The sequence below is a fragment of the Anser brachyrhynchus genome (assembly GCF_964034855.1).
Source record: "Anser brachyrhynchus genome assembly, chromosome: 4".
Taxonomy (NCBI): Eukaryota; Metazoa; Chordata; class Aves; order Anseriformes; family Anatidae; genus Anser; species Anser brachyrhynchus.
The window spans coordinates 53,922,755-53,950,338 of NC_137698.1; the positions used below are offsets into that span (position 1 = coordinate 53,922,755).

General features: G+C 37.6%; 1 protein-coding gene and 1 long non-coding RNA gene across 8 annotated transcripts in view; both read left to right on the forward strand.

Moving 5' to 3' along the window:
• The window catches only part of LOC308194025, an 11,931-nt gene extending 7,820 nt beyond the window's left edge, over nt 1–4,111 (forward strand). The window contains exons 2-3 of the long non-coding RNA XR_013950182.1: nt 2,161–2,222; nt 3,566–4,111. This is a non-coding gene — a long non-coding RNA (uncharacterized lncRNA). The remainder of the gene's footprint in view (nt 1–2,160; nt 2,223–3,565) is intronic.
• A 266-nt stretch (nt 4,112–4,377) lies between these two features.
• ATP8A1 (ATPase phospholipid transporting 8A1) overlaps nt 4,378–27,584 on the forward strand; it is a 102,411-nt gene continuing 79,204 nt past the window's right edge. Inside the window, exons 1-7 of one of the 7 annotated variants that reach the window (XM_080589350.1) lie at nt 4,378–5,247; nt 14,309–14,423; nt 16,297–16,396; nt 18,071–18,169; nt 21,420–21,465; nt 23,728–23,768; nt 24,525–24,598. In XM_080589350.1, the coding sequence (XP_080445476.1) occupies nt 5,199–5,247; nt 14,309–14,423; nt 16,297–16,396; nt 18,071–18,169; nt 21,420–21,465; nt 23,728–23,768; nt 24,525–24,598 (524 nt within the window). In that variant the 5' untranslated portion in view covers nt 4,378–5,198. Of the gene's footprint in view, nt 5,248–14,308; nt 14,424–16,296; nt 16,397–18,070; nt 18,170–21,419; nt 21,466–23,727; nt 23,769–24,524; nt 24,599–27,223; nt 27,298–27,584 lie in introns of those variants that run through there. The other 6 variants (XM_080589348.1, XM_080589347.1, XM_080589349.1 and 3 more) reach the window with 6 other exon arrangements.

The following is a 27,584-nucleotide window of genomic DNA, read 5'->3' on the forward strand; positions in this document are numbered from 1 at the left end:
TTTGAGAATTTGGAAGCCAGGGTGACAACTATAGAAGTGTATGACACAATCAAAAGGAGACAATAGTCAGTAACGGCAGTGGTCTCCAAGGTTTTCTTCTCACATAGCCTCTCTCTCTGCCTATATTTATTCCATTATTATTATGTCAAAATCAAAGTATGGGAAGCCTTGCCTACCTGCTTCTCAGAAAAGGATAATGGGGTAGATTTTAAGAAGTACTGATACATTCACTTTCATTTACCAGAATGAATGTTCCTAACAACACACTTGATATTATTGGCACTGGTTTCCAAGGCTAAACTATGAAACGGTGAAAAGTTGACCATACATGCATTGCACCATTGTGGACATCTATAGTTTGGATGCTTCCACCTAGCACAGTTCCTTCTTGCAGATGAGATCATTTCTTTTGGGGAACTAACATGTCTGATGTTGACTATTCGATGCTACCACAAGGGGATATAGGAGGCATACCAGTGAACTTGTCCTTGCAGATTTCTACTGGAAGCAAATGTGAATCTGGGTCTATGCTCCGGGATTATGTATCCCTAAGTCTTTTCCCTCCAGTGCTGTGACTGCGAATCTAACAATGTATAAAGGAAATTTAGGCAAAGGAAATTGATGCTGTCTTTGTGTCTGGTTTGTTTCTCTTTGGTTATATTTCACTTTCCGGTGCTTTGTTTACACACTCAGAACAGCCGACTGATACAGCAACTGAAGTGGTAACCCACAGAAATGCCTTCACGGGCTTCTATAAATCACCCCAGAGGCTGAATTATCTGATGTGTTCTGTGGCATGTTCTGTGCGTTTAAATATCCACTTCAGGATTCTGAGGTTTCTTTTACTAACATGTCTTGCCCCAGGAAAGCAGAAGTTTTGTCTTTCACAATGATAACGGATACATACAATATAAACTTACATTTACTTGTACAGGTCAAACACACTTTGTAATGAAAACCACAAGTCTGTTTCCACCTGTGACTTTTTAAGCTAGACTAATGGGGTACAGAACCCTTAGAACCCTGGCAAAACATCATGTAAACAACACATCAGCAAATAGCAGCTAAATACTTCTTTATATCTTGCAGTCAGACATTGGTAAGTACATATTTATATTGAACAACTTTGCTGGCATACTGAATGTATGGTAGTCCATTTTGGATGAGCTGATACAGCGGTCCATGAGCTGGAGATCTCTAAAACATTTGATCTCGCTCAGCTGGGAGTAAAAATCTTGCTGTAGTAATTATGCCTTTCTTTATGTAGGAGTTCATAGAAACATAACACGTTCTGTCTTTTAGAATTTATATCTCTAAATCTGATGTTACATTCAGGCAGAGAAAAGATTTGTTAGCTGGTCTGAGCTAAAATGGTTCCTTCCCTGTACCTTTTTAAATTTCTGATTTACCTATTCCTAAAATTCCATTAAAAACTTCCCAGACCATGAAAGTATTTTATATATTAAAATAAAAATATATTGCTTAAAATATTATGAGAGTTTGAGATCAATTGCACAGCCTCCAGTTGCTGCAATATCTTTTAAACAGAAAAAGACTCATGATGGAAATCAGCAATGGAAAGTAATTTATTTCTAGACAATGCTGGAAAAGAAGCAGCAGTTACCATATTAACATTCACTTCCACTACTGTATGAAAACTGGCCACCTGTTTTCTGACAGTATATCACGAAGGAAAATTGCACTACTTCGTATACACTAATAGCATTACTCAAAAAAATTTTGGATTACATTTTTTATATGTGTCAAGTTTGTGACAACTTCAAACCTACAGAATCATTTTCCCTTACTAGAAATGCATTCATCAAACCTACAGCCCTCATTTTCCGTGTTTATACATTTATACATGCATTAATTTTAAAGGGAATAGTTCTTATGCTGGGACACTGCTACTAAGTAGGGTTGGTTTATCTTAAATAATGGAAACATATATCTTTAAAGTCTTAATAAAAAGAACATTTATACCATTTGCAAGAACAGATTTCAGCTGGGTTAGTAGTCTTTACCTTTAAAGGCCATCAAACGTGAATTGGTCAGATAAGTCTGGCTCATCATAGCTAAATTTAATCTATTAACTATAAAGTACTATATATTTTTGCCCTATGAATAGACTTGTAATCTGTCACAAATTTCTTTTACTAGATCAATACTTCAGCTGTCATTGCAAGGCTTTTTCTCCATCTGAAACAACTTGTTCTTCATGGGTACGCTTTTCTGCTGTATTTTAAAAACGAAGTTCTGCCTTCTCTTGTGCCAAAAGGTAGTCTCACATTAAAGTAATAATAAATTGTTATTGATTCCACCAGAACTTCAATGTGTTTCAAAATACACATTGAAATCAAAATGGAACTCAACATAGAGTGTCATCTAATCTTTAAAGTACGGTATAGGCATACTGTTTAATTTACACCCTAGCTGGAAAGCTGACTGGCTTGCTTCCTTTTTCATCCCTGTCGTGCACATTACAAGCAAGTGATGATCCAGAAAGAAATAGTGGATTCCTTAAATATAGACCATACTCTCAGCTTAAAAAGCTGCAGAAGCCTTTTCTGACCTGTTTCTATCAAAACAAGAATGGTGGCGTGGGGGGATGGAAACTGCTTTAGTGACACAGAATATATTTACCCTAGATGAGGTGAATGGATGGAGCTCATATCCTCATTTTCCAAAGGAAAGAAAGAAAGAAAAGAGTAATCTTGCAAGTAATGGTGACTGTTACAAAATAAAGGAGTTATGAATTTCCTACATTTTGGAGACATTTGGATGAAGTGACCATTGCATAACTAAATGGTTAAACAAGTTTAGCTTACCATTGAGACTTTGTAGAATAAAAGCTGGAAAAACTGAAAATTTCTTGAAGTGATAGAAAAATTTAATAGAAGTTTATTCCTCATCTTTTTTCCAAATATTATTCTTATTATAAATTCAAAAAAGACATATATATTTATTTATTTATAGGACATTGATCATTCACAAGTCAGAGTAAAAAAAAAAACCAACATATATTAAGAATAAAGCTACCAATTTTGTTGCTGGGCTGCTTTTTTTGCAATGTGGATAGAGACTTTGTATTCACAAATGCGAACAAGCACGTGGCAGCATTGTTTTAATATCTTATGTAATCAAGTGGGTAGATTTCCAGTTGTCCAGAGGTATCAGTAGAAGCTTTCCTTGCCAGGGGTCTTACAGAAGAAGAAAAAAAAAAAAAAAAAAAAAAGTTTAGACATAAAATTGGATTTAAAAGTGGATTTAACTGACAATCTGACAATCTTATTTATCACCAGCACTACAGTAATTTTGAGGAAAAATCACACGTTCACTGGCATGTATATGAATTTATAGTTAGTTTCCATCTGCTTGCAGCCTTTTAACGATGACGTATGTTATGAACTGCAAAACAAACATACAAAAAAACAACACACAATGTTCATTGTCAGGCCCTATTTATGCTGGGAGCGTTATATATATGTTGGGACTCCTAGATGACCAATTCAGTCAGGTTCCTATGGAATTTCAACAGAAAACTAAATGCTGTTTCTTCTTACAGAAAGAAACTTGCTTGGCCAAGCCTCTATACACGGCTGTAAATATGACCTATAGGAAGTATTTCTTCAAACTGGATGAGCATGTTCTCTTCACGTATTTTGTTTTTTCCAGTAATAAAGCACAAATAGAAGTATTTCTACAGTCTTTGTTCTTTGTTCAGCAACACACGCATAGATTGCTGCAGAGGGTGATGCAGAAGAGCATTATCTTGTAAAGAGGAGCCTCCAGCAGGTTTGCTGGCCTTTTGGAAAAGAGCTGCATTTATTTCCCAGTGCAGTTTTCTGTGAAGCAAAATATTCCCCTTTCCTTGTATCTGAGCTAGGCATTTAATAAAAACAAATTCTTGGTTTACTTTTCTCCTTGAAGCGCTACCTGCTTAATCGATTTACAGAGATATTTACCAACTTTATCAAAAAAAAGACTTTGTTGTTGTTAAGAAAGACTACATGTATCTTTTCATAGCACATGTGTACGCTCTGTAAAGATGCAGAAATCCCACCTCTGCAATCTGGCTGTATTACCTACTTTTCGGAGGACATAGTGTTGACCTTTAGCAGTCGTGTCAGACTCAAAACCCCTCAAGACCCCCAGGCCAACGGTAGCTTTATTCTATTTCATAACTTCCATCTTCCTCTATGCGGGACTGTGCTTTTTGGCAGACTGCAATGGATGCAAACCACAAGCACGCCAAGAAGACCTGCAGCTCCAAATACTACCCCCTTTCCTGTTTTCTTCTCCATCTCCCCACGGCGAGGGTGGCTGTTTTTACCAAGACGCAGGCACAACACGCCAGGGCCACGTTCCTCGGCCTGTTGCAGCTGCACAAAACAAGCGTCACGTCAACAGCCTCAGAGTAAAACCACCACTGCTGCCTCAGCCCGAGGCACCTGCCGCTGGGATCTCCTTTCCACCAGCCCACACGGCAGGGCAGCTCGGAGTCACAGCGGCTCAGGGCTGGCAGACTGCGACACTGGGAATTACGGGGCTGAAAATAAAAAGCTGGGCGACAGTTTGGAAGTCTCCCGTGAAGCAGGGCAGCACCAGCCCTCCCTCCGCAGCCTGACCAGAGCTCTGCAGCCCGCCCTGCGCCCACTGCTACGCGCTGAGCCCCCCGGCGGGACTGTGACAGGGACGGGGACGGAGGCGGTGACAGGGACGGGGGCGGCCATCCCCCGCCCGCCCAGCTCTCCTAGCGCCGGGCAGCGGCCCAAGGCTTGGCACGTTCCATTCCCCGCCCGTCACGGGGAGGGGACGATTTCAGAAGCCCTCCTCTCGCTGCAGAAGCGGGTCCCGCACGCCGCTCGTTCGGCTGCCGCTCGCTGAGGCTGAGCCGGCGGGTGGGGGGCGTGAGATGGCGGCGGGCAGACGGCGGAGCGAGGAGGAGGCGTGAGGGAAGGGGGGGGAACGGGGCGGAGTTGGTAGGCTCCGGAGGGGCCGAGCGAGGAGCGCTGGCGCCGCGGCGGTCGGTTGGGAGCGGCGGCGCCCGAGGCGTGAGGATCCCGCCGCCGCTCTGAGGGCAGCCCTCGCCGCCGCCCCCGGCCCGGCTCCCGCCGCGATCGCAGAGCAGCAGGTGCAGGGCGGCCGCCTCGGCACCACCGCCACCATCACCACACGGCCGCCACCGCCCCGCGGCCATGCCGGCGGTGCAGAAAACGGTGTCGGAGATCCGCTCCCGCGCCGAGGGTAAGCGCCGCCCGGCAGCCGCCTCTCGGCCGGGCCGGTACCGCAGCGCCGCGGGGAGCCGAGCTGGGGGGGGGCGTCTGGGGGGGGGGGGTTGTGAAGGGGGGGCTCCCGCCGGGCCTCTGCGGTGGTGGCCGGGTGCTGCTGCTTTTTTCCGTCTTGTCGGCTTGTCATTGTCCTCCGCCGGCGATCCTAGCACGGGGAGACCCTACCTGAAGGGATCAGGCTGTGCCGGTGTCTGTAATGCCCGGCTGAGGGTCGGGGTTTAAGCCTTCAGACAGCAGCAGCGTGTCCATGACTGCCTTACAGAGAGAATTGCTGCAGTGAATTATTACAATATAGCGGTTATTGCGTGCAGAAATAAAGCGTGAAATCACAAATACGAACGCAGCAGCGCATTGGGATAGCTCATTATGTTCTGCTGCTGTACATAATGACTGCCGTGTCACCGTGATGACATGCACTTGGTGAGGTGGGCATGCAGGTTTTATCCCTTTGACTGTGTTAAAGGTTTTGCACTTAAATCAGGCCATTACGCTGCGTAGAGTATCCTTTGTCTTTGTTTGGTCACGTCGGGAAGTAAAAACTTTCTCCCTGAATCTTTCTTCCTTCTTCCAAACAGATTACTTTTATTTATATATATATATATATTTGATTTTTTTTCCCCATGCTAGCAAGAGTGTGAAGAAAAAAATTGGAAATAAGATGTTATCTTGACCTTCTCTCCTGTTTATACCATCTTATGTGCCTTTCTCCCCCAAAAGTAGGTTTGGAAGATATCTGGCGCTACCTTTTACTTCCTAGGCAAGGTTAGCTGGCCAAGAAAGTGGAGGAATACATCTTTCTGAAAAGCAATAAAGAAGATGCATACTTCCAGGGGTGCTTTTGAAATGTGCTTACGGCCAGAGTAGCTGTGATGCAGTACCCACAGTCATTAGCAGAGGCGTATAATGGCACTGGCTAGAGGTCCAAACGCTCACTGCTTAATTTCAGTTCTTTTCCAATCGTTCTTTTCAAGTCAGTTGGTTTTCACTGAAAGCTTAGTATCGATTTTCCCAATTTATTTGTGCTTTTTTAAAACCATATAACTTACAGGAATCTTGAGGATTAGTAAATGAACAAACGTGATGTTCCCTAAAAGTGAATGTCTTTCTAAGAAGTGCAGGTGTAGTGAAAAGAGAAAAAAAAAAAATCTAGTTTATGTGAACAGTGTTCAAGGTTGGATGACTGTAGAACAGCTGAATACAGGGATCAATGGGTTTCTCCAAAACACCTTTGTTAGGACTGAAAATAGGTATGAAATTTCTTTTAAGAAATACAACTTTTGGGAAATGAGGTGATAGCTTTTCATCCTAACAATAGAGTAGCTACATTGTATCATGCTGTACTATCCATACCATTACTCAAAGAGAAGTCATTTAAAAAGTGTTACTGTGTCTCCAATCATAGGTTAATGTGAACCTTCCTAGTTTGTTTCAGTTTGTTTCATTTCCATTCAGTTCATTCACAGTGAAATCAATGTCAATGAGTCTTTTACTTTTTTTTTTTTCCTTTTTGGGATAAATAGCTTCCAAATTTATTTTACGTGGACTGTGTGGCTTGTGGTTCTAAACAGTGCTTCATAAGTAAATATTACAATTTTCTAAGAGGCTTGAGAGTTCTGCAATGTGAGTGATATCCCTAGCACTTGAAAGTGACATAAAGTATCTGTAAAACCCTGTCTCTGGCCATGATAGGAGTCTCTTAGATAAGCACTGTGCAAAGTGATGATAACGCAGCCTTCTGGGACCTCCACCGAAGTCTTATCTATGGTGTAGAGTAGGAAACTCTTTGTTAATGGCAAGGTCACTGTACGTTCTTTGGAAGCCACTGTTAATACTGTGATCACAAAGAGCAGTTTCCATAAGTGTTGTAATAGCCTGGGCCATTCCTTAGAGTAGCCTGAGACAGGAGGGGATCTGATAAAAAACCTAATATTACCTTCTTTGTTCTATAATTTCTGTGTTGTATGGGGTTAAAACCTCATTTTTCTCTCCTGGCACTGCAGCAGCTAATTTCTGCCTCAGAGACCTTTTCCATGGATCATGAGTTACCTTATCAGTCTGGACTGCCTTGACATCATCTCAGAACTAAGCTTTCTCTGACATAAAGAGATAGTAATACTGTTATTAGAGAAAATCGGCTGACGTGCCCAGATGGAATAAACCAAGACCTGTCAGAACGATGCACACATGTATCATTCCCAAGAATTGGTTGACAGTCACAGAGGATGTAATACTACAGTCTGTAAATTATTACAAAATAAAAATTGTAGGTGTGTTAACATCTGTAAGACAACACGTTACCTGCATCGAGGAAGGAATTTGGTTAAAAAGCAGCTACTGTTTTGGCAGTATTCTCCCAAACCTCTGCAGGATCTTGTGCTCTTCGTGGCTGATAAAAGATAACCAGGCATGCCTATAATCTTTTTAATAGATTTTTGCCTATTATCCCTGTTGTAAAGAACACTTGCAGTTCACTTTAGGAAACACCTGCAGTTCTACACAACTGGTGTTTGTACCAAAGAAGTCTTGCTCAAGGCATGGAAGGTCTAGCCCTCCTAAACTGATTTAGGAAATCTCTACAATATGTTTCCATCACTGGTAACCTTAATTCAGAATCTGTCCTGGGCTTCAAATGTTTGGTGCTATAGAAATAGCATTCACGTCATGTATTCTGCAGTTGTAAAACCCATGGGGAAATCTTTGAGTAGTGTAGCCGACATACAGAGTTAGTTAATACAGTAATTAACTATGCTTCTTTTAACTATTTATAGCTACTAGATAGTAGCTATATATAGATTATATGTATATAATAGATTCTAATATATGCATCTATTAAATAATAGGAAATGTAATTATTCAAAGCTATTTTTTTTTCTTTTGATGTATTCTGGGAGAGTGGAATTGGGGTTGACAGTTTTTATTAGGGTTCTCTAATCTTCTGAAAATAGAAGCAGTAATGCTTTCCTTCAAGTATTGCTGGAGTTCAGAGAACTATATTAGATTGTAGAGAAATCTGAGTTGCCATTGTGCTGTCTGCCAACAACATTAATAACAAATTCTTCATACTGGTGGAGGCAAATACCTGTATGAAAGCTAGGTGAAACTGAACTTGTGCAAGATGTGACAACTTTCATAAGAAGAGGGTGATTATTCTGAAATTCTGTAGTAATCATCAGATTACTTTCAGAAGACTTTCAGTTCTTGTAATTCCTAATATATCCTTAAGCATTTCTACTACTGGACTGTTGGAATGTGTAGCATTTTACTAGATGTAGTGCTCATTGTTGTCACTTGAGCCCGTTCTTTTTCCTAACAAGTTTGTTTTGCAGACCATGTTGAGATTCCCAGTGCTTCACAACTGGAAAAATTGTGTCTAGTGATAGTGCAGGCTTGGCAGCCTCAGCGGTGCCGGCAGGTTAGAGCAGCTGATTGCAATCCCCCTCCTGTACTTTGACTCTTCAGAGGTACAGAGGGCAGCTTCTCAGTGCCAGTTGTGTTATCAAAGTTTTATTGGGGCATTAGGACTAATAGCTCTGAAGGCACACTCTTTCTCATAGTGATACCATCTTTGAACTGTGCTGCATTCTTCAGGAACGTGAGCTAGCAGACTGGCTAGACAAAGAGTTTCTTGGCTACAGAACGAGCTTTCAAAGCTTTTGAATGCCGTACTTTGAGAATAAAAAAAAAGTTTTTAGTGATTAAGAGAAGTGTATTAAAATCCTTTTGGTGATTTGAGTGAGGGTTTTTTTTTTTTCCTCCCCTTTCTTTCCATGGTACACTCTATCTCCATTTACGGTCATCTATTTCTTCATGTATATAAAGGAAAATTTGGAAATATGAAAAATTTTTGTACAGTGTTTACAGTTTAGAATTTATTGTTGTTGTTTTATCTATTGATTTAGTAAAGTCATTATCAAAACTGGTTTAGAAAGAGTCCCTGCAAATACTGTGTGATGGAACATAGTTGCCTCTTCTGGATTTTTCTTCCTGGAAGCAAAACATTGTCTTTAATGAGTTCTCTTATTGGAGAAAGTTCAAATCGGTTGCTTGGCTTTTTGTTGTTGTTGTTGTTTCATTGGTTATTTTTGTTCTGTCCCTATAGGGGCATAAATAAAATTTATATATATATTATCAGACATGATTCTGAATATTAAGTGGAAATTATCTTTCAAACTTGCCAGTTCTGCATAATAAATTGTCAGAGTAGTGTGACTTGTTCCAATTCTCCCATATTTTCCAATTATTCTTTTTAAAGTGCTGACTTGCAACTTTTTTCAAGCCAGATGCTTTTCTGGCAGTGGGACAGGTAAGAATGTATGCCATAGAACCTGTATGGTAATTCAGCTCTGGTTAAATACCAGCAGTACTACAGGCTGCAAAAGAGGAAGAAGGGTCTCGCAACGTATTTATTCTTTCCAAATGACAGGTCTTGCTTAGAGCAGCACCATGGTTCCTGACTGAAGTGTGATAATTGCAGTTTTACTCCTGCTGGCTAGAAGCCTTCAAAATTATTGCTGAGTGGTACTTTAGGATTTGTTGTTATCTTAGATAAGAGCCAGTATGGAGTGATGCTACTTTTAATGTTAAGCCCTGGAACAATGCTTTTCTGTTCACTTGGTGTGATGAACAGACAAGAAACGAGTCAGGTGGGCTCCAGTTAAACATCTGTAGCACAGCAATAATTATGTCCTTTTTCAAAAAGAGGTTAAAATGATTGCTTCATCATATGTTCTTACTCATAAACTTCACAGTATTTTTTTCATAATCAGATATATGTAACAGCTGATGCTTTGCTATTGACTCTGCATGCGTTGTGGTTTTTATCTTTCCTGTCTGGGTTCTGTGCTTCAGGATTTTCTACTTTTTTAACTGTCAACTTTCTGAATGTTTGGGTCAGTGTTCTTGGAACTTTCTAATGGATTACAGAATGGTAGACAACTTATTTATTTTTTTCTTACTGTGTGTTAAATGCATCTTTTTACACCCCTTTCACTAAAAATGTAGCTACTTTCACCAAGAGGTGATCTGGTGAAATTTTCCTTCCATTCTCAAGCATGGATGTCCTTTCACTTGTTCCTGTGATTACTTGTATGCAACATTTTTGAGAAAGGCATCTGTTTATTTCATTAGTAGGCTGAGTTCATACAGATTGTTTTGATGCCAGTGGATTCTCGCTCTCCTTGAGGAAGAAATACACCGCTTAGTAGCTTCCTTTTTGCAAAGTGGTCAGCTTTCGTGTAACCTGCTGCACTGAAGGGTACTCAGCAGTTGAGCTCTAGCCTGTAGATATGTTTTTTTAAATTTCATGGAAATGTAGCTCTTAAAAGTCTGGGTGTGATATAATGCAGTTAGACTCAAGTTTGTGAGTGTACTTTGATACATGTCCTACTTCGTATTTGAAAGTGAGTAATTTAAATAATGCGTGTCTCAGACGTGATTTCCCATAAGGTGCCAGATTGAACGAAGCATTGTAATTGTGGAACAAATCTGTGGACTTGGTTCCTGTCACCTTGACTGTAGATTGGTAGGCATTTCAATTTAATGTGTGTACTACCGTGATGTGTAATACCCTTCCTTTTTAATTTTAGTGCCTAACTTTATTTTGGGCCATTTGTGTACCAACAACTTGTTGTCATATTCTTTATTCACCTACTGTAAATAAAACATCCTGAAGATTTCCTTGCAGGTCATATTTGAATAAATTACTGTAATTAAGGAAAGCTTTTGGTGACTTAATCTGTTTATACTAGATGAGTGTGGGTGAGACAGCAGAAATTGGAAATGCTTTGTGCTGGTTTTCTGAAGATGCAGAATACAAACAAACCCTGGGAATGCAATAGACTTTTAATTGTAATTCTGGTGGATGCATCATGTAGAGAAACTTCCATTCACACTCAAGGTGGTAGCTATTAAATACGTGGTCTTATGTCTTGTGAAACTAGTGGGAAACTTGACCTACATAACATAATGTATAGGCTTCAGGGAAAAAAAAAAGTTCTAGGCTAGGTCTGCCTACCGTGCAGGATAGGGTGGTAGGGTGTCCCTAAAGACGTTTGGCATGCAGAGAGCCCAGAAACAGTGCCTGAGGCTTCGTTTGCTGTACAGCTGTGCAGCAAAGAATTTTCTTTGACCTCAGGCACTTCTGAAAATGAGCAGCTTCACAGCAAGAAGAGCGTGTCCGATTTCTGACCAGGCGTAAGGCATCTGTTACTAACCAGGATAAACGCACAGCAGAGTAACTGAAACCTGGGCGTGCTGACTCTTGACAGAAGATTTTCGCTAGGTAGTGGAAGCAAAACATAGTGATACTATTCCCGAGAGTGGTATATTGTAAAGAAATGGCATTGTGGGAGGGTGGGATGGGATGTAGCAGCTCTTTATCAAATGCTGAATTAAAATTTCAACACTTCGGTTTTCTCTCTACACTCTTTCTGATAATCACATCTGAAAGTAGAGTGTTTCAAAAAGACTTCTGTGTCTCTTTTGCTTGGAAGACATTTCAGTCACTTAAATTAAGCATGTTTGCCATCTCAGTCAACATAATAATTTCGATCATATATGGATTCTTAGAGTTTTTATATGTGTATACACATACAGACACAAACGAGGAAGAGGAATTGTAACTTCTTGATACTGAGTTTTGTGTGGGAGTGTAGTCTGTACTCCAGTGGATGTATTGCAAAGTTTAGGCAAAGAAGTGAGAGAGATGTCTGACCTTTAAAGCTTTGAAGGTAGTCTAACACACCTTTTGCTGAAGCTGTGGGCTACAAAGGGCTGCATGTGAGGCTCAGAACTTATTCCAAAGCTTCCTTTTTAAGTAAGAATTGAAGAACGTGAATTCAAGGAAGTGGAAAGGAAGGCAGTAAATGTTTATGAAGCTTCTAAGCACCTTGTTGCTGACCTTTTGTTTTAAGAAGAACAAATAAACACCTAAATACTAACATATGAAAATAAATGTCTATAGTTCCTTTGTCTTTTCAACAAACAGGTAATATATAATGTTTAATGCCTGCTAACATTTGCTTTAACTCTATCACTGTTTGTACTCAAGGTTTATACTTCCAGGAGCTTTAAAAATAATGCTGCAAAATCGTAGTAGTATATTGTAGAAATGTGTAAACTCTTCCCTTATTTCCTGAAGTTGCTCAGGCTAGGTTGGTACTGAGAGAATAGTTTCCAACTCTTCCACCAAAGCTCTCCCAGAAGCTATTTTATGCGTTCGTTCCTTCATCAAGCAACTGGAAGGTGTTGTGTACCTGGGATGAAGGTGCACTCACCATGTGATGGATTCAGACTTGGTGTGACTGGTGGTGCCTCTCTGATGACCGACAACCTCACATGCGCAGAGATGTGCCTGTGTCCAGTGGTGTTACACCTGTGTGTGCTCCTGGAGTCGCATGCTGGAGGTCACGCATAGGAGGTGCCCTTCTAAGGGTGGCTAATGACAGGAATGGGAAATGTCTGGCTCAGCCTGCCAAGTGCTTTTGTGTAGTTCCTTAAGTCAAAAAGTAGTGTGTGGGCACCTGTTGGGGCGGGGCAAGTCTGTTAGGCTGGCTGCTCATCCTCTGAAGCGTATTCTTGAGACTAGAAACGTGTCAGGTGTGTGCCGTTCCTTTGGGGAACTGGAAGGAAGGAAATAAATTCCCGTGGGCAAATGTAGTAGTGAGGATTTCCTGTGTAGTAATATCAGGAACCGTAGGTTCATGTTACTGGTGGGAAAGTCTGCAGCAAGAAGGACTTAGCTAGGTGGGGAAGGATCAGGTCAGGGATCACAAATGGGAAATACAGAAGGTCGTGGGCTCTACTGGGCTGTATCCATGAGTGCCGATCTCACTGTCAGGCCACTCTGAGTTGTCTTTGAAAGCTCATGGTGGTCTGGGGAGGTTGCTGAGGACTGGAAGAGTACAGTTGATCAAACTGTAGGGTAGGTTGCATTGGTTTTCTGTGTTTTAGCTTTAGTTGTGACAAAGAAGTTTCTAAGAGTATTTCTCAGAACAGGTGATTTATGCAAATAAATAGAATTAGTGAGTCATTTTGGTTTGATAGCTATACTAGACACATACTTTTTGTATTTAATTTCATTGTTCAGACGTCCTCTTAGGCAACTGTTTTTCTAACATTGAGATTAATGGTTAAATTTTTGCAAGGTTTTTGCAGGAAATTTACCTCTATTCTTATGCAAACTCTTAATTGTTACACCACTATAGTTGTGTAACAATTTAGTTTAAAAGAAGCGTGAAGAGGAAAGTGTGTTATGTGTATATAGGGCAGACAAAGCAGGAAAATAGATCAAGTATGGAATGAGTTGTGTAAAACCTATAGTAAATGTCCCTTTATATATTTGATTTTCCTTTAATTTCCTTTAAATTCAGCAACAAGCAATGCAGAAAAAATTTACATGCAAAACTAGAAACTAATATGCTGAATGATCTGTATACAATATGAAGATTTTCTGAGTTTATATTGCATACTTGTCAGATTACCAATAATACCAGTAACTAAAAACATTTTAGTCCTAAACTTCTTACTCTTCCCTTACGTTACTATTTGTGTATTTCTTTTACCGTCTTCCTTTTTAAATACTTGCTTGCCCCAGTACTGCAAGTAAGATCACTCAGCTGAGAGAGGGGAAAGATTTATTTTTATTGTTATTATTTTGTATGCTCCCTTCTGGATTGAAATACATCAACAGAGCATAGTTAATTTCATATTGCCATGAAGGGGCACAAGCTATTTGAGGGTGCTCATTAATTGATCAGATTTTACAGTTATTGTTCATTATCATAGCTTTACAACGCTTCTTGACTACATACCTTTTACCTTCCTTTCTTAATCACATATATAGTTTAAGTGGCTAAAACTTTATTTTTTTAATTAACATTGCTTTTATTGTAAGAAACAGATAGAGTTCACGTTCACAATAGATGTATTTTTGTTGTGGTGAAGTGCTTTGAGTCTTGTGTGTGTATGTGTTTCTGTCCATTTATCTATCTGTATTAAAAATCCTTCCGTGTTCACAGGCTATGAGAAGACAGATGATGTTTCAGAGAAAACTTCTCTAGCTGATCAAGAAGAACTGAGAACTATATTCATCAATCAGCCCCAGTTAACCAAATTCTGCAATAACCATGTCAGGTAGTAACTCGTGTTTTTGTTAATACCTTTTTTTTTTCAGAATGTTGCATACTGCTTAGCAAAATTTAAGAAGATTCTGTTTATTCCACCTCTGCCATTTCCTCCAGCCACTAGTAGCAGTCGCTGACTCTGGAGGGAGGAACGAAGTGCAATGACTAGAACATCCAATCTGTTTAATATACAAACCTGATCTTCAGAATTGTTATGAACTGAGTGGGGAAAGGTCTGCATGGGACCTTTACAGCTGCACCTTTGGCATATCCCTAGGGTATGGATTTGTTGAAGATCAGTTTATCTTTGATTTTCAAACATATTTCTGGTAGCTGGATGCCAGTGTAGGTGTGATTTGCTTGAACATGTCATTCTGTGCTTTGGAAACTCCGCCTTTTTTCAGTCAGTCTACTACAAAGATGCTGTTGCTGCTTATGAAGCTAGTTTTGAATTTCCAGTTTGGTCTTTAGGACTCTGCTGATTATTTTCTTTTATTTTTTTTTTTAATTTTTAATCTAATTTTAAGAAACATACTGAATGCTCATAAGTAACATATATCTAGATCTGATAATGTCCTTCAGTTCTGTTGTTAAAATTCAAAGTAATTGAATGGCAAAGATATTCCTGTCTCAGGCAGATGTTTTTTCTGAAGGTACATTTGATAAATGCAGAAATTTTGTAGACATTAAGAATAATGTGGTGTTTTTTTGTCATGGACTTGAGATACTTTATAAAGCTTTTTGTTTGTGACTTATCTTGATTGAGTCACTCTTGACCAAGTCACTTTTCTGCCTTTTTCTTTGTTTCTTGACAGTGTTTAGCTCTGTATATGATACATCAATTCCACCTTTAAACTGAGTATTTTATGCAAAGTTAAAGTAAATATTATTAACTTTAAAAGGAGTCGAAAATATTCCTACTAGTCTTTTGTCTGTCATTTTTTTGGTATCATTGTTTTAATTGTTATTGTTTCAGGATGGTAGCAGTCTGCTCTTAAATGAGTGTAAGGCGGATGAAAAGATGCGTGTTCAAACATTTTGTGTTGTTGGATTAACCAAGATAGTTACACTAGGATAAGCTATATTCTGCTCTTCCAGCCTTCAAAACTACACATGATATCCAATATTTTCAATTTTTAAAAGAGGTAAACTTTCAGTTCAGTGAGAGGTATAGATTTTTGTATTTAATGAATATTATAATTTTTATTACTTTTTCAAATATATTGCATCATTTAAAGACAGTTGATCCTATTAAATTTTTTTTTAGTCTTCAAGATGCATTAGATCATGAAAATTCATATGCAGCACAGAAGCCGCACAGCTCCTCAGTTTTGATTTAGCACCCTTCTCATTATGCTGGCTTGACTGATAATTCTTGCTCAAGAATTTTGTCTGCACTTGAGTCATAGTGCAGAATTGCTTACCAAATGTCTGCCATAGATTGCTGGGTAAGGTACTGTTCTGAGGCATCAGAGCTGTGAGCTTAAGTCTTGTATTACCTGCTTCCTCAGTGCAACCACTTGCCTGTTTCTCTTCATTTTTTCCCTCTCCTTGTTGCCTATAACTGAGTCACAGCAGAGCTTGACTGCTGTCCACAAAGCATGCAGAGGTGACAAGGAAATTTCTTACCTCAAAATTAAAACTCACAACATTTTTTGTGGATGATGGGTGCTTTCCGTGGTTAACTAGATCATAGAAGTGTGTGGAAATGTCTGTGGAAGTCTTCAGATTTCTTTTTTAGTGAAAAATGAATCTGTTTGCACACACGGAAATCACAAAAGGTCCTGTTGTATTTGAAAACATGTATAACTGAGAGGAAAGGAATACATTTGAAATTTTTTCTTACTGTTATAATTGTACTTGGTTTTCTCTTTGTCTTTTAGCACTGCAAAGTACAACATAATCACATTCCTGCCAAGGTTCCTTTATTCCCAGTTCAGGAGAGCTGCTAATGCATTTTTTCTTTTTATTGCATTACTTCAGGTAAGATCAACAATAAGATGCTAATGTTTGAAACTTACTGAGAGAGCATTAACAAAACAAAAATTACTAAAATAAAAGTACATACACTGCTATGTGTACTTTTTTCCTCCTTTGCTTTAGATGTTTCAGCAAATGAAGCATCTCATACAGATTTCTTTGCTGTTGCTCTAAGTGCTTGGAGCAGTTTTGTAGGATGCTTCTGCACAGGAAGATCGCACTATTTTCTAGAGGGAAAATAAAAAAATCAGAAGTTCAGGGTTTCATTAGCTTTCTCCACCTGGAAACCTGTGGTTTCTAAACAAACAACCTCTTGACCTCACCTGGCATCTCAGGCTAGTCCAATGGTCCAGCAGCATTGCTTGTGATGCCGCTGTACTTCAAGCTAGCAGATGTAGAATGTGAGGCTGAAACTGTTTGAGACTTGGCATTACTGGGTGAGAACCTGGCAGGTGGGTGATTTGGGTGTAGGAAGAGGAATGATAGGAAGCAATCATGGAGTTAGAAGACCACCATCTTCTATCAACCAATCAGTGACATCACAGAAACAGGAGTAACAAATACGGGGTAATGGAACTGAGGTGTGAGCTGGTGCCCCTTTGCTCTCATATTTTGCCTGGAAAATAATGTGTAATTGGAACGGGGATGTTTGGGTATACGTGTAAGGAGGAATGAAAGGGCAGAAATAACTGGAGAAGTGATAGATCACTTTGACCTGCAGCTGACATACAGGCAATTGTCCATTATCTTTCTGCCTGGTTTCCATATAAATATTTGAAAATGTAATCTAGAGTAACTTTGAAAACAGATGTATATTCGTCTTGTTCCAAGAAAAATAGCATACATGCATATAACATTGTGGTTTCTTTCAGATGCCCACTGTGGTCGTTGCAAAAAGAAATTTATATAATTCAAAATAATACTGTCTGTTTTTCAAAACCATTTACGATTAATTGAAGATGTGTTCTAACCACATCGAGGACTACTTATTACTCTACTCTTCTCTTGCAAAATCTTGTAGTCATATGGGCTGCATTGCCTGTTCTAAACCTATTAAGGCAGGAATACTCTACCCTATCAATGTAGCCGTTAACAACTCTAGTCAATATAAAGATAATTACAAATAGTTATCAATATATATCACATAACTAACATCTTCTCTGCATTCATTTTGTGTACACATGCACTTGCGTTATCTATGCCTATACCTGCTTAGCAAAAGCTAATTTCTTACAGTAGTCTTAGCTGTTTGAAGTTTGTCAATCAGTAACTAGTATAACACAAAATCTTTTAGAAATTAAAAACCTAAGGAATTAAAAATACCTTGGAGTTGTGTCCACTTCAACAAAAATCTAAACTGAAAAGAAAAATAACTGTATGTTATAAATAGGTATTAAATTTATTTTGAAACATAAAAAATGAAGGTGAGTCTCCTGCAGATACTAAACCCTCTGAAAGTAACTGCTGAACCCTGTTCTATCTAAAATGTAAACATTGTTTTGTTGTATCAGCTTTGTTTGATTAAAAGACAATACCTTACTTGGAAATAACCAGCACCCTGTCTAAATAATGAATCCAGTTTTCATCTCTGTGTTTGCACAGAAAGTACTGCTTCTTGTATTGAAAGTATGTTTTCAACCAGGAATTCAAACACTTTTTTTTTTCTCTTTTTAATAGCAAATTCCAGATGTATCACCAACAGGCCGTTATACAACATTGGTCCCTCTTTTATTTATTTTAGCTGTAGCTGCAGTGAAGGAGATAATAGAAGATATTGTAAGTATTTAATAGCAATATTTTCTAAATAATTTGATTTTTTTTTTCATAGATTATATTGCAGAAAACCCGTTGAATAATTCTCTGCCACTTTTAAAGTTTTAATAACAGGTTTTCCCCAGCTGTGAAATCCAGGTCAGTGCATCTGATGAGTCCTTTTTTAAAGTCAGATGCATAAAATCTGTGTTTTCACTGTTTCAATTTTGCACAGTTTAGTAGACAGCAAGGGGAATAGGCTTTTCAGTTTTTCCTGTTGTTCTGGCCCAATACAATTTATTGTTAGTCTTGTTGATAAATGTGATACGTTGATGTCTCAGGGCAAGGAACACAAATGGAATGCTTATCTTTGCTAGGTGGGTGTCCACCTATGGCAAGCTTTCCTGGAGTCACTGTATGCAGTAGTGGTTGTTTGGCTTTCTTATTCTATTGAATGAAAATTTTAAAAGAGCCAGGATATTGTCATGGCTTGGAAGTGTCCATTCTAATTTATTTTGTGGGTAGGGAAAAGAATATCAATCTTTGTTTCACTTCCAACAAAGGTTTTGGGGGTTTTCTCAGTACCTCCCTGCCAGATCTTTATTGAAAGCATATCACAGAATGTGTCTCTCTAATTCAGATAACACAAATGAGTTGGCTTTAGACTGCATCATTTGTATCTAAGGAATTTGTCTTGATTTACCAAATCATTCTTCAGATGTGAAGAGTTTCTTCATCCTTTTTTGTTCTGTACTAGTTCTGCAGATAAGTTATATGGAGGACAAGATTTTAGATGTAATATATCAGAGAGTGCCTTGTTATGTGGAGGACAAGGTTCTCCGTTCTTGGTATTGTAGGCTGCTCCTCATGATTTCTGTAAAGCATTGCAGCTAATGTAATCTTTCCCAGCACAAGAAGAGTAAGCTTCCTGGGAACATCAGGTGTATTGTGTTTGAGCAGAATGACAGTGTATGTGCAGAAACATGTTCAGGAGGAAGAGTGATGAGTTACAAAGAAGTTCTGAAATGGAGAGTGGCCGGGCACTCAGCAGACATTTCTGCTGAGACGCTCAATTCAGTCTACTCAGTTAACTTTGAGAATGGATGGTAGGCAAGATACATTGTCCCCCTGGGTTTTATGAAGTTCCTGGGCCAAAGAGTTGAGAGGTCCCGCAAGAGACAATGTTGTGTCCATTAATGTGTTCATTCTGTTTTGCATTTACAATGTTTGCTGCCCTATAGTCGGCTTCTCCTTAAATGTCTTTGTTGCTTTCCATTTACATAAACAAAATCCCTTTTAAAAAGCCATAAAATCAATTCATACTCTTTCAGATATTTTTAACAATTCTGCTGTTAATGCTTACAGACTTACACCATCTGTCAGTGTCTAGGCAAATATAAAACTGAGGCTGCTGCTACTGTACAGAGTGTCCTTTTTAAAATTATCTCATCTTCCTCCTCTTTTATGTCATTTCGTTTCTTTCTATCGTTTGCTCTTTGCAACACTAAGTGTGTAGTTTGGCATGGAGCACAAGCCAGGGAACGTGTTGAGGGTTGGTTTTTTTGTTTGGTTGTTTTTGCCATATATCAGCTTAAACAATGAAAATTCTTATTACTAGTTACTACAGAATTACCTAAAGGCAATTCACATATTATTTTTCCTTTTGTTAAGTTTACATTGCCTCAGCATGTAGTTAATTCCTAGAGTGCTTAGTTGAAACTGAATGAGTTGAAGTAGCTGACCGGGAGAATTGAGCTGCTAATCAAAAGGCTTTGTGTGTGTGTGTGTGTGTGTGTGTGTGTGCGCGCGTGAAAAAGAAATCTTAATTTTTTCTAGTGAAATAGATATGAAATGTAACATTGCCTCCTGGTTCGTGCAGGAACGTGCAGGAATATTTGACTGTGACAGCTGTACTTCTTTTCCTGGGAAACCTTATCACTTGCTCAATAGTAAAAAATATTCAGTCTGTTTTCCTTCCATCCTTAATTACATTTTACTTTATTTACACAGTGAGATATCTAAGATCTTCAGGAATGGTTATCTTCATCTGATACTAAAGCAGGATTAATCCGCTTTTAGATGACAAACTTTATATATTGATATAAATAAATCTGCTTATCAACATAATACTCTCAACGCAAGAATCAAATGTTTCCTTTTCTCCAGTGTAATCCCAAGAAGTAGAAGATGTAAGCAGAAGACATTATTCACTAACAGCATGTGTTTTCCATGTATGGTTCAGAAGTAGTAGCAAAACTTGTGATGTGCAGTGCAAGATTATTGACAGTTTTCCAATTTTCACCCAGCATAGCTCAGAAAGCAACTAAAATTAAACTGTTACTTTTCAAGCTGGAGGAGACTCTCCCTCTGGGCAAATAACTACCTGCTTTGGTCAATTTACTGTGCCTTCTTGTCGATCAAAGTCTGTTTATCTGTAAAATCAGCCATCTTTTTGCAGAGAGAGTCTGATGATAATCTGTGAAAATCTTTTCAAAAATAATATCTTACCTTAGTCTTTGTAAAGTGATAAGGTGCCCTTTTAAGACCTCAGAGTTATACCATCATTTTATTAGAATGATGGCTCTTAAGTAGGTCAGCTTATTTTCATTTCAATTTACAATGTTGCTTCTGATTTTTTTCTATTTAAGAGGCATGAATTCTGTACCTCTATTCAAAAATCTGTTTTAGTAGTCTCCTAAGCATGTTGTAGCTAATATGAGTTTGAGTATATCGTGAAAATACTGCTGTTAGTAGCTGCAACAAAAGATTATCAAAAGGCTTCTAACAGCTATATGAAAACTGAGAGACGCTGGGGTGAGGGGTTGAGTTGATTTTTTTTGTTTGTTTTTATGTCTTTTTTGCTGAAGTCTGCAGGTTGTTATGTAGAAGTGAAGTTAAGTTTACTCAATCATAGTTTGACTCTATATGATGCTTACCTGAAGAATGCTTTCATGACCTTTGCTCTGTTAGAGTCATCTCCCAGTTGCAAGGAAGGGCAAAGTTACAGAACATAAATACACCACATCCTTGATCAAGGAATTTGTTCGAATAGAGATTGCCTATGTGAGAGTTACTAGAACACTATTAGCCTAGAACTGAATGTGACTTTCTTGATGATAAAGACTATGCAAATAATCCGTAGTACTATTTAAAATGTTTTAAAATCTGTGTATTAAATTGGTGAATAGGAGGGAGTAATAAATGTGTTTTAAATCTTAAGTGTGAAAGTTTTATTTCAACAGAAGCCTTTAACCACTGTGCATTTTTAATTCAGAAAAGGCATAAAGCTGATAATGCGGTGAACAAGAAACAAACTCAAGGTAGGAAATTTTTTAAAGCTTATTGATTGTGGTTGTGTAGGGGGGTGATCTTGAAGTTTTTGCGAATGCTAACAATGTAATTCTAACTGTTGAGTATACAGGTAAATGAGCTGGAAATGGATTGTGCAGATTTCTTCAAAATTTGGCACAAAAGTATTCCTAGCGCTGAGAAGCTAGTTTAAGCTAATGCGGGACTCACACAAACATAACACTGATATCAGTATACTCTCAAAGCAATATTTGACTGTATTGTCAAATACATTGTCAAAACAATAATTACAAAGTTAATCAGTATAGTAATCCATAATTTTGCTTTCATCTATTCAGCAATTCTGTAACCCTGAAAAATAGCAATGTGAGTAGTATGTTATATATTCAGCTCTACCTTCAGTTGTGTTTTAAACACACAAAATTGTTAATGAAATGATACATGCCTGTATGGATTCTGTATATGGGTTTTCCTTCATCTGTGTGTTCATTAAAGACCATCTGTATCTCAGTTAACATTAGGTAATTAACTAATCCTAAAATCTTCTATTAATTCTAAATTTTTGTTACTATTTAAAAAAAGTAAAAACTTAGAGGATTTTGATGTGCTATGCTGCATTAGGGACGACTTTGCTTTCCCTAGCTGCACATGTAGACACTAGACACTGTCATGCACTCTGATGTGATGAAGCGTACATTCTGCAGGGTGGTGAAGTAATTTTCCATAGGGCAGACGGAGCATGCTTTTGAAAGCTATTTGTTAGAGATAGATGAAAAATGGGAGACATGAATGTGAAAGCCAGGCTACAGAAGACTTTATGGGGCAAGTATTCTATAATATAAAAAGCTCATAGCAACACCACTCTTTTTTTTCCTCGTCAGAAAACAGATTTAATTTAATGTCATGCATGTTAATTATGCTTAAAAGCTTATTGGATCAGGCTGGGGTAGAATACTCTTGAGATTTCAGATCTCCCAACATGTTTCCATGAATTTGACTCACCCATTTGTGAGCTGATTTTAACTAGCTAAAGCAACAGGTAACAAGTCTAGCAAGAAAGGCTGACAGCTTCCTTCCATTTAACGCCTTAAACGTCTTACTACAGTATTACATCCAGCCATCACTCTGGATCTGCAGTTTTCCCAATGAGGGGAAATGGTTTGTTAATATGGATTTTGTGTAATGATCAACTGATTGGTGAGAGACAGTCATGAAAATGGCTTGTTTGATGTCTGAAAGGGAGACTGCTCCATTTACCATTACCCTGAGCATATCAGCACTAATAAACTTCAGGGAAGGGGTAAGAGAACTTATCTCTTCCTGAAGAATTATTAAGCAGGTTAGTTACTAGTTTACAGAAATGTAGATATATAGGAAAAGGGTCAATCTGCAAAGAACATCAATGAAAACTTAGATGTAAAGGCAATATGCTTTCCTAGAATTTGCTCCACTTTTATGAAATCAACACTTGCTTTCATAAGAATTGAATCCTCTGGCCAGGTGCTTAAATAAGCATCCTGACAGTTTGAAAGCTTCGAGACACATTAAAAGAGAGCAGTCTCTTGGAGCTATCTGAGCATTGATAGATATCTATAAATTTTATTTTCATTTTCTTTTTGCACATCAATCTTCAGTAGCTTCGTAACCAATGCTAATTAAAAAAAATTAACTGGCAAATCAATTAATCAATTAACTGGCAAATGAGGCATGTTTTTTTGCATCATAGCAATACTTTAAAGTAGAGCAATGCTCAAAACTAGAGTAGTGAGTGTGCTTGCAATATTAATTAGTTCTGTGACATATCAATGGCAGTAAGAACAGCTGAATCCTAAGCCTGCTAGTGACTTTTCATGAGTCGTCTCTATATGAAAGTCATCATTATTTAAACTGAGCAAAGTTATATTCTTGAATTGATATTTTTCCCCATAATAACTTGATAACATTTTTTTACTTTGAAACTTTTTATTCCAATTACTAATTTCATTGGAAAACACCACATTATGATACAATCGATATCAGATTTAATGGATAATTAAACCCTGTAAACTTGTTCTGATTCACCTAGTAATAAGTTTCTATGGTACAAAATCTATCATATAAAGAAAGTGTTGTATAATTGAGATGCTTGACCTGAACTTATAGAAACAAGGCATGCTGTAAAATTTTCAGTAAATGTGGTGTGTTTTCATGACTTTTTGTAAGGAATCTGACACAGACTGCAATTACATTGTATAACTGGAGAATTCTTTCTTTTTTACTGTTTTTTGTTTCAGTACTACGAAATGGTGCATGGGAGATTGTCCACTGGGAAAAGGTGTGTATTTATATTTTCAAGGTGACTTTTGGAGCAGAATATAGATCTAATGTTTGCTTTATTTCTCGAAATCTGTATCACTGAGAAGAATTAACTGTTATGATGGGAAATATATCATCTTTTGTATTTTATTTTTTGTGTTCGTTAATATTTGTCTATTAAAATGTATTTTTAAATCAAGTCAGTTTTGATGTCATGAGTCAGCCAAAACTACCATTGGCTGACTTAATTGCTTTGGCTTAAAGCATAAGAACTTTAAAGACTGTTAAATAGTAATTAGAGGAGGGGACTGTTAAAGATAACTTTTAGGGAGTAAATATTAAGCTTTCCATCTAGTGTCTTGGTTTTGTTGGTTTCCACACCTGAAAAAATTGACCAAAAATTTGATCCACAATAATTTGGAGATAAGATTCAGGTGAAAATTCTGATGAAACCTTTGCAGAAACCACGGTAAGGGCTATAGCATTAGCACTATAGATTAATTTGTTCTTTAACTCAAGTATTCTAAATGTAGATATATTTATTACAATAACTAACAAAGTAAAGAAATGAATAGGCAATGTCAAAATAAAGCCTACTGAAGAGATTTCCAAGTAATTCAAGGGCTTTGTGTACCTGACACCTATAGGCTTCTCTGGAAGCGTTTTAAAAACAGTCTTTCTAGCAAATTCAGCAAGGTAAATATTTACTATGCTTAAAACAAAGGGATAACATATTTTGTTTGAGACCATTAACCAATTCCCAGTTTTCTTTCAGGTAGATGTTGGAGATATAGTTATAATAAAAGGCAAAGAGTATATACCTGCTGACACTGTACTGCTCTCATCAAGGTAGAGATGCCCACTGATGCTTATAGTGTAGAGGCTGGTTTCTCTACCCTGCATTTATTTATTTATTTATTTGTTTGTTTGTGATTGCTCCAAGGAAATAAGGAATAAACAAAAATGCTGCTTCTCTTGAGTATAATCTTCCGTTCATTTGGGAATTTATCATTTCAGGCAGTATTTCATTAAATTGTGTCAATTGCAGTTCTAAAACTACACTGCTATTCTGTTTACCATTGAGTTTTTTCTACGAAAAAAATAGTATGTTATTTTGTTATTGAGTGTAATGCAAAAAAGGTTGATTTGTCTAGTTTTAGTACTTGGACATCGACTTCTGTATTTTACCAGGCTAGCTTTTTGATACCTACATAACAAATTGCATCTTATATTTAAATTAAAATGAATATATTGCAGACAACAGAAATGTGTTTAATAGATATAGTCACCTGTTTGGTAGTTAAATCAGAGGGGAAAAAAAAAAAACATGAATCATCAAACTAGCATTGTCTTTGAGCTGAACACTCACTTTATTCATTAATACATTTTTTGAATAATTTCAGCACTGAAAGCAAGACTTAATGTATAGTGTGTAATGTAACTGTTTTTACATGGACAATCAGAGGTTGTTTATCATCATTTCCTTGGACAGTTTTATATAAGAAATCCACATCTTACTATGTGGAAGATGAACATTTTTCAACATCTATTTGATCAGGTCAATTGACAATATATTCTAAGAATTGGTTTTTTTTATTTGTTTTAACATTATCTAAATAGGATCGATTGTGTTTTGATTTATTACTCAATGTTTACTATGCAATGACAGCTATCTTTTTCTGGTACAAGTGGAAGTATTATTGTAATATGTATAATTATGGGTTAGGTGTAAACCATCTACCACAGAAGTTAATGAATCTACTCATACGTACAGTTAATGAAGTTAGAATCCTACACATTTCTGTGACAAATTGTGGTGTACACTACATTATTTATGCCATGTTCCATAATATCTCAAAATTAAGTGTAGCAGTTTCAAAACATTTCTATTATTATCATGTTAAACAATTCCAGGTAATTCTGTAAATTCTCCCACAGTCTGTCTTTGTTCAGTATTAATGTTTACCGTAACTTCAGATGTTTTTCTATTCAGTATCCTCTATAAAGCTTTTACTTCTGCATTTTTAGAAGCATTTATAAGTTTTGGTGGTGCTACTCCTCCAAGATCTTCACAGACAGTATACCATGCAGCAAGAACATTTTCGCCTGATAATAGCTTCTATCATGCTAACTCTAGTGTCTTACAGGCAAAACAGATTATATCTTCTCAGAGCACATCCTTTATAATCCTTCTGAGTAAGCTCCTACATTTGGGTCTTTGCCTAGACTTCTTCACTGTTTTGCCCTATCCAATTTGTAGGGTATTTGCGTTACAGTGTTCTCCAGTTGTAGTTGTAGACATAGAAGAATCCACCTATCTGCAAAGCTGTCTTTCCAAGCCTTGTCCCTTGATGGGAATCCTGTATCATGCATTGATAAGTTGAAATAATACTTAGCTGCTACTGGACTTATTGGGAATGTTACCACTTTGATTCATCTCGCTTTGCCCCACTTTTGTCAGAACACACAATCCCAGCTATGACTGTTATTCACCTTGAATTTCACCAGTCAGCTTTTCTTCTGGGATCCAGTTTGCAAAGGTGATTCCTTGAATCCTGATTGCTTTTGTAGGTCCAGCTCTGGCATTTTTTTCCAGCTAAAGCATCTTCCTTAGTTATGTAACTGGGGGCCTGTTGAAGCTCTCCTGCCAAGAGATGACCTTGTGCTACTACATTACCTGCAATTCTGTGTGTGTGTACCAACACATGCTCTCCTTTTCCAGCTCTCATCTCCCCATGGCCATGCATTCTGCAAGAAGACAGTCTCATCAGTTTTGCTTTCCAGGTGTTTATTGATAGTCATTTACATTTTAGGCTTCAATAGCAATGCAAGTCTGCGGGCCTGGTTTTATATCAGACTAATATTATTTGGTTCTTTTTACCAATAATAGCAGTTTCTGGAGAATTACAGTTTCCTAAGATAATTAAGATCATGCTATTTTTTACAGTGGAAAGGCACAAACCTCTGAGACTTAATTCTGTTTTGTTCTTGCAAGTTCATTGAAGATCGAAAATAACAAAACTGAAACTAAATACAAAATCATTTTCAGCAAGCTGACTAGAAGGGTTCTTGTTGCCTGACTTTTCGGAAATGTCGGTGTAAACTGTAATGGTTTTTATTTATTTACTTTTGATAGCATATGGTGTGGCTAGAAACTTTGTCAGTTGAGAAATAAGCATAACAGCTTTTTGTTTTTCCTGTTAAATGTCAGTGTTTTCTGCAGCTTAAAGTTGGTACCTTAAAGTAAAACAATCCACTAGAACAGAAATGGAAATATTTTAGTTGTTTTGCTTCTCTGACCTGATTAAAATAGATTTTGAAAAAATTGTCATCAGATGTTTTAATTAACATGTATTGTTTGTATAATAATTTCAAACTCTGTCTTTTTGTCTTTGTCCATTTGTTTTTGTTTTGTTTTGTTTTCCCCTATCACTTATTTTTCTGTTCTAATCATTTTCAAACTGGGATGTGTAGGTGGCAGTAGGGGAAGTAGTGAAAGTGACCAATGGGGAACATCTCCCAGCTGATCTCATCAGCCTGTCATCAAGGTTAGAATAAACTAGTTGCACAGGATACGTGTATGTGGGTCCTCGTATACCAAATATGAAGAACACTGATATATTGATAATCTTTGCTTTACTGTCTATCTTTCTTAGACAAAACCCACACATTTATAAAATGAGAAAAGGTTCAGTTGATAAAAGTGCAGATCCTTTAAAATGTAAATACATGGTAAGATTCCAAGAAATGAGAACTTGTTTCAGACCTTCTTTTTAAGCTTTTACACTATCCCCATGAAATTTTATCAGACAAGTTGTCATTAAACTAATACACA